At 37.2% G+C, this 19,965-nt stretch overlaps 2 protein-coding genes across 6 annotated transcripts in view; one reads left to right on the plus strand and one right to left on the minus strand.

The window, feature by feature from the left end:
* Positions 1-19,965, minus strand: part of GPATCH8 (G-patch domain containing 8) — a 99,421-nt gene that overhangs the window by 24,952 nt on the left and 54,504 nt on the right. For 3 of the 4 annotated variants that reach the window (XM_032615860.1, XM_032615863.1, XM_032615862.1), the window contains 3 exons: positions 18,391-18,458; positions 17,672-17,758; positions 2,471-2,542 (listed from right to left, as the gene is read on the minus strand). In XM_032615860.1, the coding sequence (XP_032471751.1) occupies positions 2,471-2,542; positions 17,672-17,758; positions 18,391-18,458 (227 nt within the window). The remainder of the gene's footprint in view (positions 1-2,470; positions 2,543-17,671; positions 17,759-18,390; positions 18,459-19,965) is intronic. The other variant, XM_032615861.1, reaches the window with a different exon arrangement.
* Positions 5,281-18,902, plus strand: LOC116745276 (60S ribosomal protein L23a-like). Of its 2 annotated transcripts, none has more exons than XM_032615864.1 (2): positions 5,281-5,796; positions 18,887-18,902. In XM_032615864.1, exon 1 carries the CDS (start codon positions 5,293-5,295, stop codon positions 5,755-5,757), a length of 465 nt encoding a protein of 154 aa, XP_032471755.1. In that variant the 5' UTR covers positions 5,281-5,292; the 3' UTR covers positions 5,758-5,796; positions 18,887-18,902. The 2 variants fall into 2 exon arrangements, with proteins under 2 accessions (XP_032471755.1, XP_032471756.1); XM_032615865.1 differs by having other exon boundaries at positions 5,281-5,792; positions 18,884-18,902.

Here is a 19,965-nt window from a genome sequence, read left to right on the forward strand (position 1 = left end):
TCATTAGGCTTCCTGAATTTGTGAGTTGTGTCTTTCATCAAATTCTGGGATCTCCTCTTTGAACACTGCCTCTGCCCTATTCTTTTTTTTTCTTTCGTTCTGGAACTCTGTCTAGACACATTAGAGCTTCTCATTCTTTATCATCTAACTCTTAATCTCTTCACGTATTTTCCATTTCTCTCTCTTTCTTTCTTGCCCTCCCTCTCTCCATTTTTTCCTGCATCCTGATACTTCTTCAGATGTGTTACAATTTAATATTCAACTTTGTGCAAAATGCTATTAAATCCTCTCATTGAGTTTTTATATGGTCTCTTGCCCTTTACTCATGATCTCAATCCCTTTTTATTCTTAAACATATTAAATATTCTTGTTTTACGCACTGTAATCTGAGCTGACAACTCCAATATCTTAAGTCTTAAGGGGTCTGACTCTACTCTTCTTTTTTCTCCATTAACTCTAGCCCATAGTGTCTAGTTTCTCAGTTGGATTTGTGATATGACTATGATCTTCTGTTTTGGGGAGCTTTATCTATGATTTCTTTTTTTTTTTGGCTGCATGGCTTAGTTCGCCAACCAGGGTGTGAACCCAGGCCACGGCAGTGAAAGCACTGAGTCCTAACCACTGGCCCACCAGGGAAATCCCTAGCTAGGAGTTTTTTGAAGCCTAACTTGTTCTAAAAAAGTTTGAATTTTCTTCTTCCCAAGGGCCTGAGACCACTTCACCATATATTTCATTTACTCTTAAAATGTCATAATTAAAAAAAAAAAAAAAGTCATAATTTTATGTCCCACTAAAAAAAGAAAAGAGAAAACTTCTCAGCCATCATCTCTTGGAATCTATCCCATTTCTCTCTCCTGTTGGGACTTTAGTAATATTGTATTAAACTGTCTGGATATTACCCCATTGATCTTGGATAGTCTGTTCTGTTTTTTTACTTTTTCTTTCAACTTCAGTTTGGATAATTTATATTGACTTGTCTTCAAATTTACTGATTCTATCTTCTGCTGTGTCTAGTCTGCTGATAAGCTCATGGAGAGAATTCTTCATCTCTGATACTGTGTTTTTCCTTTCTCCCTGGGTGATTTAATCCATTTCCGTGACTTCATCAATATGCTAGACATCTCCCAGTCCAATATTTCTTGCTGAGACCAACAAAAGAATGCAGAAATAAAGAGGAAAAGAAGTGGGGAAAAGGGAGGTGGAAAAAATAGAAAGGACAAAATGAGATGGCAGATTTAAATCCAAATATACTGGAAATGACATTACCTATATTTAGATTAAATACTCCAATTAAGAGAGACTGGGGTGGGGGGAAAGATATTGGAAGACTAGATAAAACACCTACAAATAATCCAACTGAATGTTGATTATAAAAGCTAAAAGAAAAACGGTGGAAAAAGACATCAGAAAATACACTAACCAAAATAAAGCTATCAAAATTGATATCAGACAAAAGAAACTTTAAGGCAAAAATATCACTTTATAATAACAGGCTCAATCTATTAATTATAAGTTGTATGCAGCTTCAAAATATATAAGCAAAAATGCCAAAGCTATAAGAAGAAATGGAAAAATCCACCATCAGTGGGAGATTAACATTCCTCTCAGTAACTGATAGTTCAAGCAAGCAAAAAAATTTAGTAAGAGTATAGCTGATTCAAGGAATACAATTAACAGTCTCAAAACAAATAGGATATGTGTAAAACTGCAGCCAACAACTAGAGGATACATATTCTTTTCAAGTAAACACAGAGCATTTAAGAAAACTGACCACTTTAACACATTTCAAACAACTGGTATTATTCTCTGTATTACAATTAAATTAGAAGTCAGTAATACAATAATCAGGGGAAAAAACAGTCACATATTTGAAAATTAAGAAATACTTTTAAATAACTTAGTAAAGAAGAAATCATCATCAAGTAGAAAATATTTCAAACTGAGAGATAAAAATGACACACCTCAACTCCTAAGATGTAGCTGAAATGGTAACACTGAAGTGAAATGGGAGGGGAGGGGGAAAGGGAGGTAGAGGGTGGAAGCAAGGAAAAGGAAGGAAGGGAAGGAGGGAGGCAAGGACGGTGTAAAAACTGGAAAAGATGATGCTGAAATGTCACTATCTGCAGACATTATGTACAAAATCCAACAAACTCTTCAGATAATAAACTCTTACCAAACACTAGTAATGGAAGCTTGCTGGATACATAAAAAACAAACAAACTAACAGAAAACAACAATACCAGGATTTCTGGTATGAATGTGGCAACACAGGAAAACAACTTTCTTTTTCTCTTGAATACCACACAAAAGCAAAATAGTGATATGATCTGGAGAATGAAAAAATGCATAAGAGAAAAAGGCTTAAGAGAAGTATGTGAGGAGAAATGAAGCAGAAGCCATTCAAGGCCAAGTGAGCAGTGAAAAAAGGCCAGCAGTAGCAGATTTTCAGAAAATGACAGCAAAAACATACTTCAATTATGATAAACGGCTCACTTGAAGTGATATACCTACATCTCTTGCACTCATCAAGAATTTCTGAGATCTAGAAAAAGCAGAGGGAAGAACTTGGATTGGAGCAATGGGAGACATCCCTTCAAACATACAAATATCCAAATCCCTTCAAATATACAGGCCAAAAACCCAAAACCAAAACAAAAAAACCCCACCACATGCCTTGATCTACATGTTGAAGGGGCACATTTTGTGCCAATGAAAACAGTCCCAAAACAGTGGTCATAATCAACACTGCAGTAAAGTTATTGAATCTTAAAGGTAAAGAAAGACTCCTCTGAGCAGCCAGGTAAAACCATCAAAGGGAGAAATTAGCCCAGCCTTCAATTTCTTCAGGATTATATTCAATTCCAGAAGCCAGTGGTACAACACTACAAGATATCTAAGGAAAGAAAGTATTAACCAAGGATTTTATAATGTACATATATTTATATATGTGATTGAATTATTTTTATAGGTTCATATAACATATGAGATTATATAACCTCATATTATAAATATATAATATAAAATATAATCTCATATATATTATATATATATAAATAATTCAGGAAATATTGTTTGTACAACCCCCTTTAAAGAAGTTACTAGGAAATAAACAGCAGAAGTGATGAGGAAAAACTCAACAGAAGGACTGGAAGGCTGCTTTGAATACATTTACACGTAGAATTGAGGTTAAAAGAAGTGGGGCTACTAGGGTGTCAGATTACAATGTACATGTTATATGCCCTCATAAGAAAGAAATGGTATAACTAATGTAAGATGGGGAGGGTGGTAGAGATAAGTAAATGGGAATTAGAATTTGCCTTTTGTTACAACTATAATAGACGTAAAAAAGAACTCCATTTAAAACTGAAAATTATGTATTATACAACCATATTTAATTGTATGCTACATACACACTAAGTTTACTGTTATTAGGTGGTAGACGAAATGAAAGGGAGGAAAAAGAGGAAACAAGGAAACTTTCCCCTGCTTACAGTATGAAAATGATGGATACTCTCTAAAAGAAATAAAGAACGAAAGGTAATTTTATTAAGTTATAAAGGTAATTACAACAAAAATATAATCCAACCTATATCCACCTATTTATATCTATCCATCTATCTATAGCTTTATCTACCTTACACTCAGAGAAGAAAAACAGAGCACAGAGTCAGCGATTTAAAAAGATAAATATGAACTAAACATATCTGTCACATAAAATATAAAAAATTAACTCAAAAAAAATGTTTCATACTGTAACACAAAGCAAAACCCAACTCTATGATGATCATAAGAGGCACATTCAAAACAGGGTGATTCAGAAAGATTCAAAAGGATGGAGACATACTAAGCAATACATATACAAAAAATGAAAGCAGGAGTCAGGGTTTTTCAATCAAGGTAGAATTTACATTAAAAGCTTTAAACAAGATAAAGGTACTTATAATGTCAATGAGGTCAACTCATGGTATCTAAAAATCTTAATATCTAACTATCATAATCTAGCAGCAACATCCATAAAACAGAAATTAGAGGAGATTCAAGGGAAACACATGAATATACTAAAGTAAGGAGACTCAAATCATCTCATTACATGACAGGTCAAAGAGATAAAAAATAAACAAGGATACAGAACACCTTAAGGATATTTTAACACAGTTATGTGCCTGAAAATAGGGCATACATCTTTTATAAAAGTACTCATAGAACACTCACCCCAAAAGACCCTACTAGGCTACAGAGGAAACCATAATAAATCCCCCAAAGAAGAAATAATATGAGCAACATATATGAACACAGTACAATGAAACTGGGAATTAACATTTTTTTTTTTTTTTTGCGGTACGTGGGCCTCTCACTGTTGTGGCCTCTCCCGTTGCAGAGCACAGGCTCCGGACGCGCAGGCTCAGCGGCCATGGCTCACGGGCCCAGCCGCTCCGCGGCATGTGGGATCCTCCCAGACCGGGGCACGAACCCGTGTCCCCTGCATCGGCAGGCGGACTCGCAACCACTGCGCCACCAGGGAAGCCCGGAATTAACATTTTTAAAAAGGCCTTTCTACAAATCTGAAACTAGAATATCTAGGAAAAAATGATAACGACAACATTATATATCAATATACACAGGCTACAGGTGAAGCAGTGTTTAGGAAAAACACACATGTTTAACTACTTTAAAGCAATCAAATAATAACAAATAAAAGCCATACCCTGGATAAACTCTCATACGTGTATACCAGGAAATATATGAATCCATTTATATAAAAGTCAAAAACAGTTACATTAAACAATACACATTTAGGGATATGAAACACATGGTAAAACCATCTTAAAAAGGAAGAGAAAATAAAAGAGTTGATAACACTTTCTAATTCATTCCATGAGACCAGTATTACCCTGATACAAAGACATCACAAGAAAACTACAGACTAACATCTCTTATATATAGATGCAAAAATCCTGAACAAATTGCTAGCAAACCAAATCCAGCAGCATACTAAAAAGATTATACACCATGACCATGACCAAGTAGGATCTATCCCAGGAATGCAAAGATGGTTCAACATATAAAAATGAAATCTATATAATATACCACATTAATGGGGGTGGGGGGAACCTCATGTTATTTTTTTCATAGATGCAAAAACAGCATTTGACAAAATGTATCACCCTTTCATGAGAAAAACACTCAACAAACTACAAATAGAAGGGAACTTCCTCAATCTGATAAGGGCATCTAGGAAAACCCCCCAGCTAACATCATACTTAAAAGTTAAAGACCCCCCTTTTCACGAAGATGGCGCCGAAAGCGAAAAAGGAAGTCCCTGCCCCTCCCAAAGCCGAAGCCAAAGCAAAGGCTTTGAAGGCCAAGAAAGCAGTGTTGAAAGGCGTCCACAGCCACAAAAAAAAGATCTGGACGTCACCCTCCTTCCGACGGCCCAAAACACTGCGGCTCAGGAGGCAGCCCAAATATCCTCCGAAGAGCGCCCCTAGGGGAAACAAGCTTGACTACTATGCCATCATCAAGTTCCCCCTCACCACCGAGTCAGCCATGAAGAAAACAGAAGACAACACACTGGTGTTCATTGTGGATGTCAAGGCTAACAAGCACCAAATTAAACAGGCTGTGAAGAAGCTCTATGACATTGACGTGGCTAAGGTCAACACCCTGATCAGGCCTGATGGAGAGAAGAAGGCATATGTTCGACTGGCTCCTGACTATGACGCTTTGGATGTTGCCAACAAAATTGGGATCATCTAAACTGAGTCCTGCTGACTAATTCAAAATATAAAAGTTTTCACTTAGAAAAAAAAAAAAGTTAAAGACTGAAAGCTTGCCCATTAAAATCAGAACAAAGATGTCTCTTCCCCTCTACGACAGAGCTATCTGCTCTTGTCATTTCTACTCAACATCATATTGGAAGTTCTAAGCAGGGCGATTAGACATGTTAAAAAAAAAAAAAAAAAAGGCATCCAGATGGGAAAGCAGACGGGAGAAAGAAGAAGTAAAGCTATCTTTTTTCACAGATGATATGGTATTATATGTAATAAACCCTAAAGAATTCACAAAAAAAAACTACTAGAGCTGCTAAATGAGTTTAGCAAAGTTGTAGGATACAAGATCAATATAAAAAAAACACAGTAGCATAAAAAATGAGAATTCTTAGGATTAAATTTAACAAAAGAAATAGAGCTTAAAAAAACATTATTGAAAGAAATAAAGAAGATGTAAATAAATGAAAAAACATCCTATGTTCATGGACTGGAAGACTTAACATTGTTAAGATGGCAATACTCCCCGAACTGATCTACTGATTCAACATAATCTTTATCAGAATCCCAGCTGACTTCTTTATAGAAACTGACAAGCTGATTCTAAAATTCACATAGGATTACAAGGGACCAAGAACAGCCAAAACAATCCTGAAAATGAATAAAGTAGAAGGGCTCACACTTCTCAATTGCAAAACTTGTTACAAAGCAACAGTAATCAAGAGAGTGTGTTACTGCAAAGACATAAAGATCAATGGAATATACCAATAATTGAGAGAAAAAACCCTATATATCTATGGTCAACTGATTTTCGAATGGCCAAGACCATTCAATGGGGATAAAATATAGTCTTTTCAACAAATAGTGTTGGGACAACTGGGTAGGCACATGCAGAAGACTGAATTTGGACCCCCTACCAAACATGACATATAAAATTTTAAAAAATAAATTTATTTATTTATGGCTATGTTGGGTCTTCGTTGCTGTGCGCGGGCTTTCTCTAGTTGTGGTGAGCGGGGGCTACTCTTCGTTGTGGTGCGCAGGCTTCTCATTGTCGTGGCTTTTCTTGTTGCAGAGCACAGGCTCTAGGCGCGCAGGCTTCAGTAGTTGTGGCACGTGGGCTCAGCAGTTGTGGCTTGCAGGCTCTAGAGCTCAGGCTCAGTAGTTGTGGCACACGGGCTTAGTTGCTCCGCCACATGTGGGATCTTCCCGGACCAGGGCTCAAACCTGTGTCCCTTGCATTGGCAGGCAGATTCTTAACCACTCCGCCAACAGGGAAGCCCACATGACATATAAAAATTAATTCAAAATATATCAAAGACCTAAATGTTAAGAGCTAAAACTATAAAACTCTTAGAAGGAAGCAGAGGTGTAACTTTTCATGGCCTTGGATTAGGCAATGGGTTCTTAAATATGACATCAAAAACACCGGCAGCAGGGCTTCCCTGGTGGCACAGTGGTTGAGAGTCTGCCTGCCAATGCAGGGGACACGGGTTCGTGCCCCGGTCTGGGAAGATCCCACATGCCACGGAGCGGCTGGGCCTGTGAGCCATGGCTGCTGAGCCTGCGCATCTGGAGCCTGTGCTCCGCAATGGGAGAGGCCACGGCAGTGAGAGGCCCACATACCGCAAAAAAAAAAAAAAACAAAAAACAAAAAAACACCGGCAGCAAAAGAAACAAAGATAAAATGGACTTCATCAAATTTTTAAACTCTGAGCACCAAAGGGCATTATCAAGTGAAATGACAACAAAAAGTGGAAGAAAATATTTGCAAGTCATACACCTGACAAGGGACTCGTTCCAGAATTCATATAGAATTCTTATAACTCAACAATAAAAGGACAGCCCAATTTAAAAAATGGGCAAAAGATCTGAAGACATTTCTCCAAAGAACATAGTTAAAAAGGCCAATAAGGGGCTTCCCTGGTGGCGCAGTGGTTGAGAGTCCACCTGCCGATGCAGGGGACATGGGTTCGTGCCCTGGTCCGGGAAGATCCCACATGCCGCGGAGCGGCTAGGCCCGTGAGCCATGGCTGATGAGCCTGCGCGTCCGGAGCCTGTGCTCTGCAACGGGAGAGGCCACAACAGTGAGAGGCCCGTGTACCGCAAAAAAAAAAAAAAAAAAGGCCAATAAGCACATGAAAAGATGCTCAACCAAAACCACAAGAAGGTACTACTACTTCACACCTACTAGGATGGCTATAATAGAAAAGACAGAAAAGAATAAGTGTTGATGAGAATGTAGAGAAATTGTAACTCTCATATAGGACGAGTGAGAAAACAAAATGGTGAAACCATTTGTGGAAAAGAGTCTGGCGGTTCCTTAAAAGTTAAACACTGAGTTACCATATAACTAGCAATGCCATTCCTAGGTATATACAAAAGAGAATTGAAAAATATATTCACACAAAAACTTGTACAAGATATTCAAAGCAGCATTATTCATAACAGCCAAAAAGTGGAAACAACTCATATGTCCATTAACTGATGAATAATTAAACAAACTAGTATATTCATACAATGCAATATTATTCAGCCCTAAAAAGGAGTAAAGTACTGATATATGCTATTTATATGGATGAACTTTGAAAACATTATGCTAAGTAAAAGAAGTCAGATACAAAAGGCCACATATTGAATGATTTAATTTATATGAAATGTCCAGAATAGGCAAATGTATAGAGACAGAAAGTGGTTGCTGGGGGAGGGAGAAGAGGGGGAATGAGGAATGACTGCTAAAGGGTACAAGGTTTCTTCTTGGGATGATGTAAATGTTCTGGAATTAGTGGTGACAGTTGTACAACATTGTGAATATGCTAAGTCACTAAACTCTATATTATATAATGGTTAAAACGGTGAATTTTATCTCAGCAACAGCAAAAACCTACCTGAAAAATTGTAAGTGAATGATAAACACAAAATCCAGGACAGTGCTTACCTCTGAAGGAGGAAGAAATGGGACGGGATCATAAAGTTATGGATAATGTTCTTCTTAAACTGAGCAGAAGACACAGTGTCTGTAGTTACTCTTCATATCTTACACATATTTTTAAAATATCTTATCAATATTTAACAAGATACTAAGGGTATCAAAATGGGACTGCAATTTTTGTTTTTGTTTTCAGTTAAAAGCATGGGTAAAGCTATTTGCTTTAAAACTATGTACAACTTTCATAAAAATGAAAATTAAAAAAAAAAGAATAGAAGGCAGTGAGTGTAGAGACTATTCTTTCAGAATTTTGGTTCTAAAGACAAGTAAAAAGAAAAGATGGCAGTTACAGAGAGTAAGAGTCAACAGAGTAAGGGTTTTTTTTTTTGTAATTTTAGTGGTTCTTTTCCCCCAAGAATGTGTGAGCATGTTTATTGGTGATAGGAAATGAATGAGTGCAAAGTGAGTTTGCCAAGATAGGAAAAAAGATGTAAGGTCCTTGATAATACAGAGAGGATTAGGATCCAGAATTCAGATGTAGTTAGGAATTTTCATTTGACAGATTATGAAACAAGGGAGAAATATTTAAGGATGGGAAGAGGTAGACCCAAGTTTGATGGCAGATATTACAGGTACAGATAATACAGATATTACCATTTGATAGTCCAAATTTTCTTTAAGTTTTCTGCTAGGAGTAAGGGAAGATGGAGGAAGGACAAGGGTAGCTGAGGGAAGATGAGGGCTTAAAGATCAATGTTTGAGAATGACAGCTGAAGAGACTAAGAGGGAGTTGATGCGTAAAAGGATTCCTTGGCAGTTCTGGGAGTCCAGTGAGTTGGCACCAGTCCCACACTGCACTACAGTAAAGACGTAGAAATGAAGAATGCAAATATTTCTGAGTGGGGATAGGTTCTTGGTGAGTAGGTATGACAAAAAAAGGATTAGGAAGGGGGCTTCCCTGGTGGCGCAGTGGTTGAGAGCCTGCCTGCCGATGCAGGGGACACGGGTTTGTGCCCCGGTCTGGGAAGATCCCACATGCCGCGGAGCGGCTGAGCCTGCGTGTCCGGAGCCTGTGCTCCGCAACAGTGAGAGGCCCGCGTACCGAAAAAAAAGGATTAGGAAGAAAAGAAGTTGGAATCAAAGTGTTGAGAGAAGTAAAAAATCAATTTGTGGCGCTCAAGAAGTATAAATTAAGGAGGGGCTAAGTTACTAAAGGTTCCGAGGTCGTGTGAAGGTGAAGAACAAATATGAAATAAAGGAGTGACATCAAGAAGGGGAGAGGGTTTCGCAGGCTGTATAATTCAAAGTTGACAAGATTTCTGAGTAAATAGTCTGATCAATAAAATGGGAGTAAGTAATTCTTGTTGTACCTACCACAAAGAGTTCAAAAGTGAAATAATTTCTTGGTCGGAGGAGAAAGGGCCTCAAAATATAATGTGTAATCTAATGAGGTTGTGAATTAGCCACTTCATGTATTTATTATTTACTTGATAGTGTAACTTTTACTTGAAAAACAATAAAAATGTATTCTCTAAAATGTTTATATTTCTGATAGTATACCAAATAGACCTGGTTTTCCCCATCATTTCCAAGAATTTATTTGTTCGACTCGTATTTACTGAGTACTTATGTGCCAGGCACTATACTGGATGCAGTATACATATTGCCAGACAAATAGACAGTTTCTCTCCTCAAGGCCCTTTCTTTCCAGTACCACAGTCAGCCTATAAATAAGGTTACAAGCAAAAATTTATAATTATAAATTATATATGAGAGTGTTGCAAGAGAATAAAGTAGAGGATTTATTTAAATTGGGTGGTTAGGGAAGATTTCTTGTGAAGTAATATTTAAGCTAAGACCTAAAGGATAAAAGCCAACCACGTGAAAAATTTCTAAACAGTGGCATGATGATTCTATGCTTAAGGACAGTGGTTAGACAGAAGAAGATGGCCCAGGTCCTAACCTGAAGAACTCCAACACCTAAAGTTTAGGCAGCTCTTTTTTGTGGTGCCTCGGAGGCAATCAGCCCCTTCAGGATAAAGCGGAACATCTCTTTCCCAGCTACTGGCTGCCAGAAACTCATTGAAGTGAATGATGAACGAAAACTTCATACCTTTTATGAGAAGCGTATGGCCACAGAAGTTGCTGCTGACGCTCTGGGTGAAGAATGGAAGGGTTATGTGGTCCGAATCAGTGGTGGGAACGACAAACAAGGTTTCCCCATGAAGCAGGGTGTCTTGACCCATGGCCGAGTCCGCCTGCTACTGAGTAAGGGGCATTCCTGCTACAGACCAAGGAGGACTGGAGAAAGAAAGCATAAATCTGTACGGGGTTGCATTGTGAATGCAAATCTGAGTGTTCTCAATTTGGTCATCGTAAAAAAAGGGGAGAAGGATATTCCTGACTCACTGATACTATTGTGCCTTGTCGCCAAAAGAGCTAGCAGAATCCGCAAACTTCTCAATCTCTCTAAAGATGATGTCCGACAGAGTGAAATAAGTCAGAAAGAGAAAAACAAATACTGTATGCTAATACATATATATGGAATCTAAAAGACAAACAAAAAAATGGTCATGAAGAACCCAAGGGCAAGATGGGAATAAAGACGCAGACTTACTAGAGAATGGACTTGAGGATACGGGGATGGGGAAGGGTAAGTTGGGACAAAGTGAGAGAGTGGCATGGACACATATACACTACCAAATGTAAAACAGATAGCTGCTGGGAAGCAGCCGCATAGCACAGGGTGATCAGCTCGGTGCTTTGTGACCACCTAGAGGGGTGGGATAGGGAGGGTGGGAGGGAGGGAGACGCAAGAGGGAAGCGATATGGGGATATATGTATAACTGATTCACTGTGTTATAAAGCAGAAACTAACACACCATTGTAAAGCAATTATACTCCGATAAAGATGTTAAAAAAAATAAAGATGATGTCCGCCAGTATGTTGTGAGAAAGCCCCTAAACAAAGGTAAGAAACCTAGGACCAAAGCACCCAAGATTCACCATCTTGTTACTCCGTGTGTTCTGCAACACAAATGTCAGCGTATTGCTCTGAAGAAACAGCGTACTAAGAAAAATAAGGAAGAGGCTGCAGAATATGCTAAACTTCTAGCAACAGAATAAAGAAGGCCAAAGAAAAACGCCAGGAACAGACTGCCAATAGACAGAGGCTGTCTTCTCTGAGAGCTTCTACTTCTAAGTCTGAGTCCAATAAAAAATGAGATGTTCTAAGCATAACAAATAAATAAGAAGAGACAAAAAAAAGTTCAGGCAGAAGAGAAGGAGTCAACAAAGGAATCTATACAGAAGCAGCAAGAGAGATAAGGAGGAAGAATCTATAAAATCTTCAAAAGCAAGAGAAAAGAAATTGTTTTAAAGAGAAAAGAGTGGTCAATTGTATTGAATGATGCAAAGAAGCAGGACGTGGAAGAAAATAAGAACTTTAAAAGGTCTACTGGATTTAGCAAATAAAGGTATTTTGCAGCCTTGAATAAACTGGTTCAGTGAAAAGTGCTAAAGCCAGTCTAAATGGGTTGAAGAGTGCATAAAGAAAGGGGTAGGGAAAAGAGAACAGGGAAAGAAAAAAAGGAAGAGAAGGAAGAGAGAGATTTCACCATATTGTAACTCTGGATAAAATAAAACACACAGGGCTTCCCTGGTGGTGCAGTGGTTGAGAGTCCGCCTGCCGATGCAGGGGACACGGGTTCGTGCCCTGGTCCGGGAAGATCCCACATGCCGCGGAGCGGCTGCGCCCGTGAGCCATGGCCGCTGAGCCTGTGCGTCCGGAGCCTGTGCTCCGCAACGGGAGAGGCCACAACAGTGAGAGGCCCGCGTACCGCAAAATAAAATAAAATAAAATAAAAATTAATACATAGCTGAGCTCAACATGACAGGGCAATCCCTAGGCACCTAAAGATGAGGCCTCAGGACCTTGATGGTAGAAGGCCTACTAAGCTCTCCCTGTGAAACGCTCAGAGAGATGAATGGCTGTCTCCATCCTTGAAACAGGGACTAGAAAAACGGCACTACATCATCACTTGCTATCCCCTGAACTCATCAAAAAACTCACCATCTACCAAGGTATAAATGGAAAAGGTCATGCATAGAAGGTTGGAATTTCAGACCACAGTCATTGGTGGACCTAAAGAATGTACACCTTTCATCCAAAGCAGGAACCCTTAGCTTAGGTAATAACATTTTAAAACCAGTCCATATAAAGTTCTCAGGTCTTCAGTTAAAGACTTGAGTCTCTAGCAAAAGCACACATGGAACTGCCCCATAAGAACCCCTCTAAAATCCAGGATACGAAAAACATCCAGAGAATGAGATGACAGTCAAAACTGCAAACCACACAAGGAAACAAACCACTGCAAGAAAGTCAGAAGCAGCAAACTACGAAAACACTTACAAAGTACTACAGATAATAGAAGATTTGAAAGAAATTATAAAATAAGAACATTTAGAATGTTTTTTTAAAAAAGGCAGAAATAGTAACCAAAAGGCAAAAAATTTTGTTTTTGTTTAAAAAAATAGCAAATTTTGGGGAAAAGAATCAAAAAGATATTTTAGGAACTGAAAAAAGGGACTTAAAAAAGTGATTGATATATAACAATATTTATATAAGTGTTAATTGTAGAATATAGGTGGTAGGTATATAGGTATTCACTATATAGATCTTTCATTTTTTCTATATGCTCAACAATTTTCATTATAAAATATCACTAAAATAAAAAATAAGTAAATAACGTCAGGTGCGGTGAAAAGAGAAAATCCTCTATAATATCTTCTAAGCTCTATGTTTTTTCCTTTTACATTTAAATCTTTAATCCACCTGCAATTGATTATTATATGGTATGGGGTAGAAGTTCAAATTCACCATTTCCCATATGGATAACCAACTGTCTCAGAACCTTTTACTGAAAAATTCATTCTTTCCCCACTTCTCTGCAATACCATCTTTGTCTTATCAAGTGGTCAAATATGTAAGGGTCTGCAACTGGGCTCTCTTTTCTGTTCCACTGGTCTATCCTTATGCCAATATCACATGTCTTAATTACTGTAGCTTTCTATCTTATACTTTAAGAATGCTTTGACTATTCTTGGCCCTTTATACTTCCATACAAAATTCCATATAAAATCCTGTTGGGATTTTTATATGATTGATTTGAATATATAGAAAAATTGGGGGAAAACAGATACCTTTATAATATTGAGTCCTCTAATTCATGATCATAAAAAAATCTCATTTTTAAAATTCATTGTTCTTTAATGCCTCTAAATAATGCTTCAGAATTTTTGCCTTAAGTCTCCCGCATCTCCATACCCAAGTGTTGCATATGTTTTTTTTTGGTATTACAGTTGGTGACATTTTTGTTATATCCATTTTCTAATATGATAATTTAAATGTATGATTTTGAAAAAAAATGTATGATTTTGTATCTAGCATCCTGCTAAACTGTTATTTGTGTAATTAATCTGTAAATTTTCTTGGATATCATGAACATAATCATACCTGCAAACAATGACAGTTCTGTCTCTCCCTTTCACCTCTTGTATCTTTGTTTGTTTTTGCCTGTCTGCCTTACTGTGCTGCTTAAGACCACCAGCACACTATTTAATACAAACAATGACAGCAGGTATCCCTGTTATGTTTCCCCAACTCAAGAGGAAAGCTTTCGACTTTTCAATATTAACTATGATGTCTCCTATATAGTTTTTGTAGGCATCCCACCTGGTTAAAAAAGGTCCTTTCTTTGTCAAGTTGGACAAGACTTTTCATCATGAATGAATGTTGAATTTTATATAATGCTCTTGGTTTTTTTGCATCTATTGAGATGATCATATAATTTTTTTCCTTTAATCATCTAATATGGTTGACTACATGAATTGATTTTAACATTATATCAATCTTGCATTCGTGGGATAACTTGGTCATGGTATATCCTAAATTGGTTATGGTGTTTTAAGATCTGCATCTGTGTTATACATCATATAATTATTCTTATCATACTGTCCTTGTCAGGAGTTACCATCTAGTCTCTAATTAAATGAGCTGGGAGTTTTTCTTCATTTTCAATTCTCTGGAAGATCAGAAATTGTTGGTCAAGACTGAAGTTACTTCTTTTATGAATTGTGATAGAGCTCACTATGAAATTATTTGGGCTGTATGGAAAGATTTTTCACCACAGATTCAATTTATATAATTTATATATGTTATAGGATTACCAAGGTTTTCTATTCTCTTCAAGTCTATTTTAGCAAGTTATATTTTTTAGGAATTTGTCCACTTAAACCTATCTTTGCATTCAAAGCATAAAGTTATCCATACTATGTTTACCTTTTAGTGCCTGCTGCATCTGCAATGATATCCTCTGTTTTTCATTATTGACATTGGTTTTCTATGTTCTTTTCTTTCTTAATATCACAAGTATGTCAAAGAACTAACATGGATTTGTTGTATGCTTGTTTTCTGTTTCATTCTTTTGTGTTCTTATCTTTATCTTATCTTCATTATTTCTTTTCTTTAACATTCTTTGGGTTTATTTTGCTATTCTTTTGCTAACTTCCCAAGAGGAACGTTTACTTCATTTATTTCCTGCCTTTTTTTTCCTAAGATAAGCATTTAAGGACATGTATTTGCTATCAATACCTAAATAGACATTTCTCCAAAGAAGATATACAGACTGCCAACAAACACATGAAAGGGCGCTGAACATCACTAATCATTAGAGAAATGCAAATCAAAACTACAATGAGGTATCACCTCACTCCGTCAGAAGAGCCAGAATGGCCATCGTCAAAAAAATCTACAAACAGGGCTTCCCTGGTGGCGCAGTGGTTGAGAGTCCGCCTGCCGATGCAGTGGACACGGGTTCATGCCCCGGTCCAGGAAGATCCCACATGCCGTAGAGCGGCTAGGCCCGTGAGCCTTGGCCGTTGAGCCTGTGCGTCTGGAGCCTGTGCTCCGCAACGGGAGAGGCCACAACAGTGAGAGGCCCGCATACTGGAAAAAAAAAAAAAAAAATCTACAAACAATACACGCCAGAGAGGGTGTGGAGAAAAGGGAACCCTCTTGCACTGTTGGTGGGAATGTACACTAATACAGCCACTATGCAGAACAATATGGAGGTTCCTCAGGAAACTAAAAATGGAACTACTATACAACCCAGCAATCCCACTACTGGGCATATACCCTGAGAAAACCATAATTCAAAAAGAGCCATGTACCACAATGTTCACTGCAGCTCTATTTACAATAGCCAGGACATGGAAGCAACCTAAGTGTCCATAGACAGATGAATGGATAAAGAAGATGTGGCACATATACGATGGAATATTATTACTCAGCCATAAAAAGAAATGAAATTGAGTTATTTGTAGGGAGGTGGATGGACCTAGAGTCTGTCATACAGAGTGAAGTAAGTCAGAAAGAGAAAAACAAATACCGTGTGCTAACGCATATATATGGAATCTAAAAAAAAAAAAAAAAAAAGTTCTGAAGAACCCAGGGGCAGGACAGGAATAAAGACGCAGATGTAGAGAATGGACTTGAGGACACGGGGAGGGGGAAGGGTAAGCTGGGACAAAGTGAGAGAGTGACATGGACATATATACACTACCAAATGTAAAATAGATAGCTAGTGAGAAGCAGCTGCATAGCACAGGGAAATCAGCTTTGTGTGCACTTAGAGGCGTGGGATAGGGAGGGTGGGAGGGAGACGAAAGAGGAAGGAGATAAGGGGATGTATGTATATGTATAGCTGACTCACTTTGTTATACAGCAGAAACTAACACAGCACTGTAAGGCAATTATACTATAATAAAGATGTTAAAAAAAAGGACATGTATTTGCTATCATATATCATATTGCTTTAGCTTATCTTACAAGTTTTGATGTGTAGCATTTTTATCTTTCAGTCCAAAATATTTTCCAATTACCATTGTGATTTCTTCTTTTACTGACAGGTTACATGTAAAAATGTGCTTCTTAATTTTGAAACAGAGATTTTTAAAAATCTTTTTAAAAAATTGTTTTATGGCTTGATAACTTGATTTCAGTTCTTTGAAATCTGTTGATACTTTGTTTATGACACAGAACATGGTAAAATATTTGTTTAAATAAATGTTTCATATATATTTGAAATTTATCACTTTCAAAGTGATTGGGTGTATAGTTCTATATAATCATTAGGTGAAATTTGTTAAATGAGATGTTCCAGTCTTCCAAACATCCTTGCTGATTGTTTTCTTCTACTTTTATCAATTACTGAGAGGTATATTAAAATCTCCAACAACTATGGTAGGTATAACATTGCTCCTTGTAGTTCTGTCAGTTTTTGCTTTATATATTTTTTTTACGGTAGAACAGATTTTTTAAAATGAATCCCTTTTCTCTCTTCTCACCTTAAGTATCATGACCAAAATCAGCTTCTATATGATAATCTTCACTAATTCTCTTTCTTATCTTCAAATTTACCTATTTTATGGTAGAAACTGGGCTTACTAAAACATCTTGAAAGGCATGCACCCTTGTCAGTCTTTTCGAAAGCTAACTTATAACATGTTTTAAGCTGCAGTTTTCTATAACAACCTGCTTAAAAAGGAAGATACTGAAGTTCTCAATTGTTTGTCATTCGTCAGACACCTCATCCATTAAAAAAGAAAAGGCTTATCAACAGGTATCAAGCTCTCAAAGGACTCACGAATTTTTACTGCTATTACTACCTAATGTATACCTGGCACTGCATTTTCAAACACTAATGCACTCTCCCCAACAGATAATAATACAAAGTGGTTATTATTATCTCTATAGTTTTTACAGAAGCAATAAATAAGAAAGTAACAGAAACCCGAGGTCTAAGTCTAATCACCAGCAAAGGTCAAACAAATGTTGCTGTCAACAGATTCTTTTCACCAAAATGAATATCTCAGTGTGAACACCCCACATGCAAGAATGGCTTCATTTAAGTACCTTGTACTTCTGTCTCAGTTCTTCCGTGTCTTCTTTTTCTACTTCTAGGACACGGCGCCGTTCGGTAGCATCTTCGGCATAATCAAGCTTAACAAAAACAGATATAATTAGTCTTAATTCCTAAAGTACCCCCAATTAGCCATAAAAAAGTCATTTACACAACTACAGTATTGTATGAAAATAAGAAACTTCTAACTTTTTGCTCAGCTACCTCTTGCTTTATTGTCACCCCACAGAGAAAACAGCATGCAAAATAGTTCATTAATCTTTTCATGCTGGTGGTTCCCAACAGGCACATGTGTTGATGATAACAGACTTTACTTCAATGTTCAATGCCAAAGAATTAGGAGTAAATGGAGAAAAATATTTCAGGCAATGAAAAGAAGATATCACAGATGACAGCTGTACACAGCTCGACAGGGGCAAAGCTTCTACCACAGCAATTATTTTAAGGGTTGAGCAACACTGCCTATGGAAATGAGCACCGGGGTCTGGGTTTAAATCTGACCTTGCCTTGTGGCATAACCCTCGGGAAACCACTCAACTTCTTTATAACAGGGGCATTATTTGCCACCTACCTGCCTCAAAGGCAGCACTAAATGAGAATGTAAAATACATTTAAAAATTTCCCCTCAAAAACATTAAAACTACATCTGAATTTGGAATTAGTATCAATTTTAAATATCCCCAAAACAAGTGAACCAATGAGATCAACTTACCTCCATTTCCATGCGACCCATGCCCATGACATCATACTTGACAACGATTGGAATGGGATCTGTTCTCCCTGTAACAGGAACATATAATTAAGGTTAGATGCAAAGCTAAGTCAACAGTTCGCTTTACACATTGGGTTTGGGTGGTTAGAGATCTTGCCTTGGAGTGCAGAGACCAGAAAGCTACAGTGAACCAAACACAAGCCATTCTCACAGCTTACAACCAAACCTACCTCTCCCAGTTCAAGCCCAACTAACCACCTTGGTTGACCTTCCAGTTGGGGATGATTCCAGATTACTATGGCAAAATTAAATAAGTAATGCAAAAGCACTTCTAAGCAATGGCACCAGGAAGTTTAAAATCAAAAACATTAGAAATTCCTTTTTAAAAATACCTCCAAATAACTTTCCACCAAAAATCACTTCAGTCTTACTGTCCACTGACATCTTCCCACACACACTTTTAAAACTGGTAATAAATATCTCAACTGACATGTTTAAATCGGAAGAGCACAGTTTCAAACATGATACAGGAAAATTCAATAACAGCAACTCAGCATGTTTAATATATTTTTTGTATTCAAAAGATGCTTTACAATTAAATGAGGTGGTGAAAAAAATTAAATAGAAAGCAACAGTTAGTTGCCCTTAGGAACAAAAAATAGTTTCACTTTTAAACTGGTGCTCTGAGGTCCCATTTTCCAGAGTGGATTTAACACTGGCTGTGGCAATCAGTAAGCTGTGAAAAGGACTAGTTGCGAAGAAAATTGACTTTAAACTAATTGATCTATGCTGGAGATTTTAAAAAATGTATATTTAATCCACTCATAACCAGCCAAACAAAGCAAAATGGGGCAGACAAGCACTTTACTACCACAGCTGTTTTACATCACAACTTGCGCTGTTTATTGTGATGTAAGCCCACTGAAAAGAGGACTTACCTTATCCGTTGTATACCTTTAGTGAAAAAACACAATGTTTACTTCCCTCATCACTTCACTCAGGCTGGTGTAAACAACTGTTTTTTTATTTTTGTTTTTTTGTTATACACACATATATATTATACCTTTGGGCTAAAAGTTGAGTTTTGTCAGTCTAAATCTGAGATATTACCAAAAACAAATTTGGAAAAAAAAAAAAAGCAATAAAAGCCATGATCATGACTAGGATTAGTCCAGGAGGAAAAAAAAAAGAAACTGTTTCCAAAGTGACCAGCAACCACTTGTATCCAGTTGCTCTGTATTTGTGGGATTAATTTGTGTTTCAAAAAGTAATGAAAAACAAATTCAGAAGTTCAATTACTTATCACCAATATCCCATTATTGCTTGTAAACAATAAGAAGGTAATTAGGAACAGTGAAAAAAATGTTGAATAAAGAACATCTCATGCCAGAAAAGAGAACCAAGTTCTAAAATACAGCCTTCTTTTAGATACTATCAAATACTGTCAGTTAAACAAAATAAAAATGCATTATTACCTGATGCCCAATGGTATAATAAATAAGCAGTGACTGCAATCTTTAGCAAAAGGACCAAATTAAAGACAGGTTATAAAAATGACTTCCTAGGTGCAATATC

The sequence above is a fragment of the Phocoena sinus genome, chromosome 20 (assembly GCF_008692025.1).
Source record: "Phocoena sinus isolate mPhoSin1 chromosome 20, mPhoSin1.pri, whole genome shotgun sequence".
Taxonomy (NCBI): Eukaryota; Metazoa; Chordata; class Mammalia; order Artiodactyla; family Phocoenidae; genus Phocoena; species Phocoena sinus.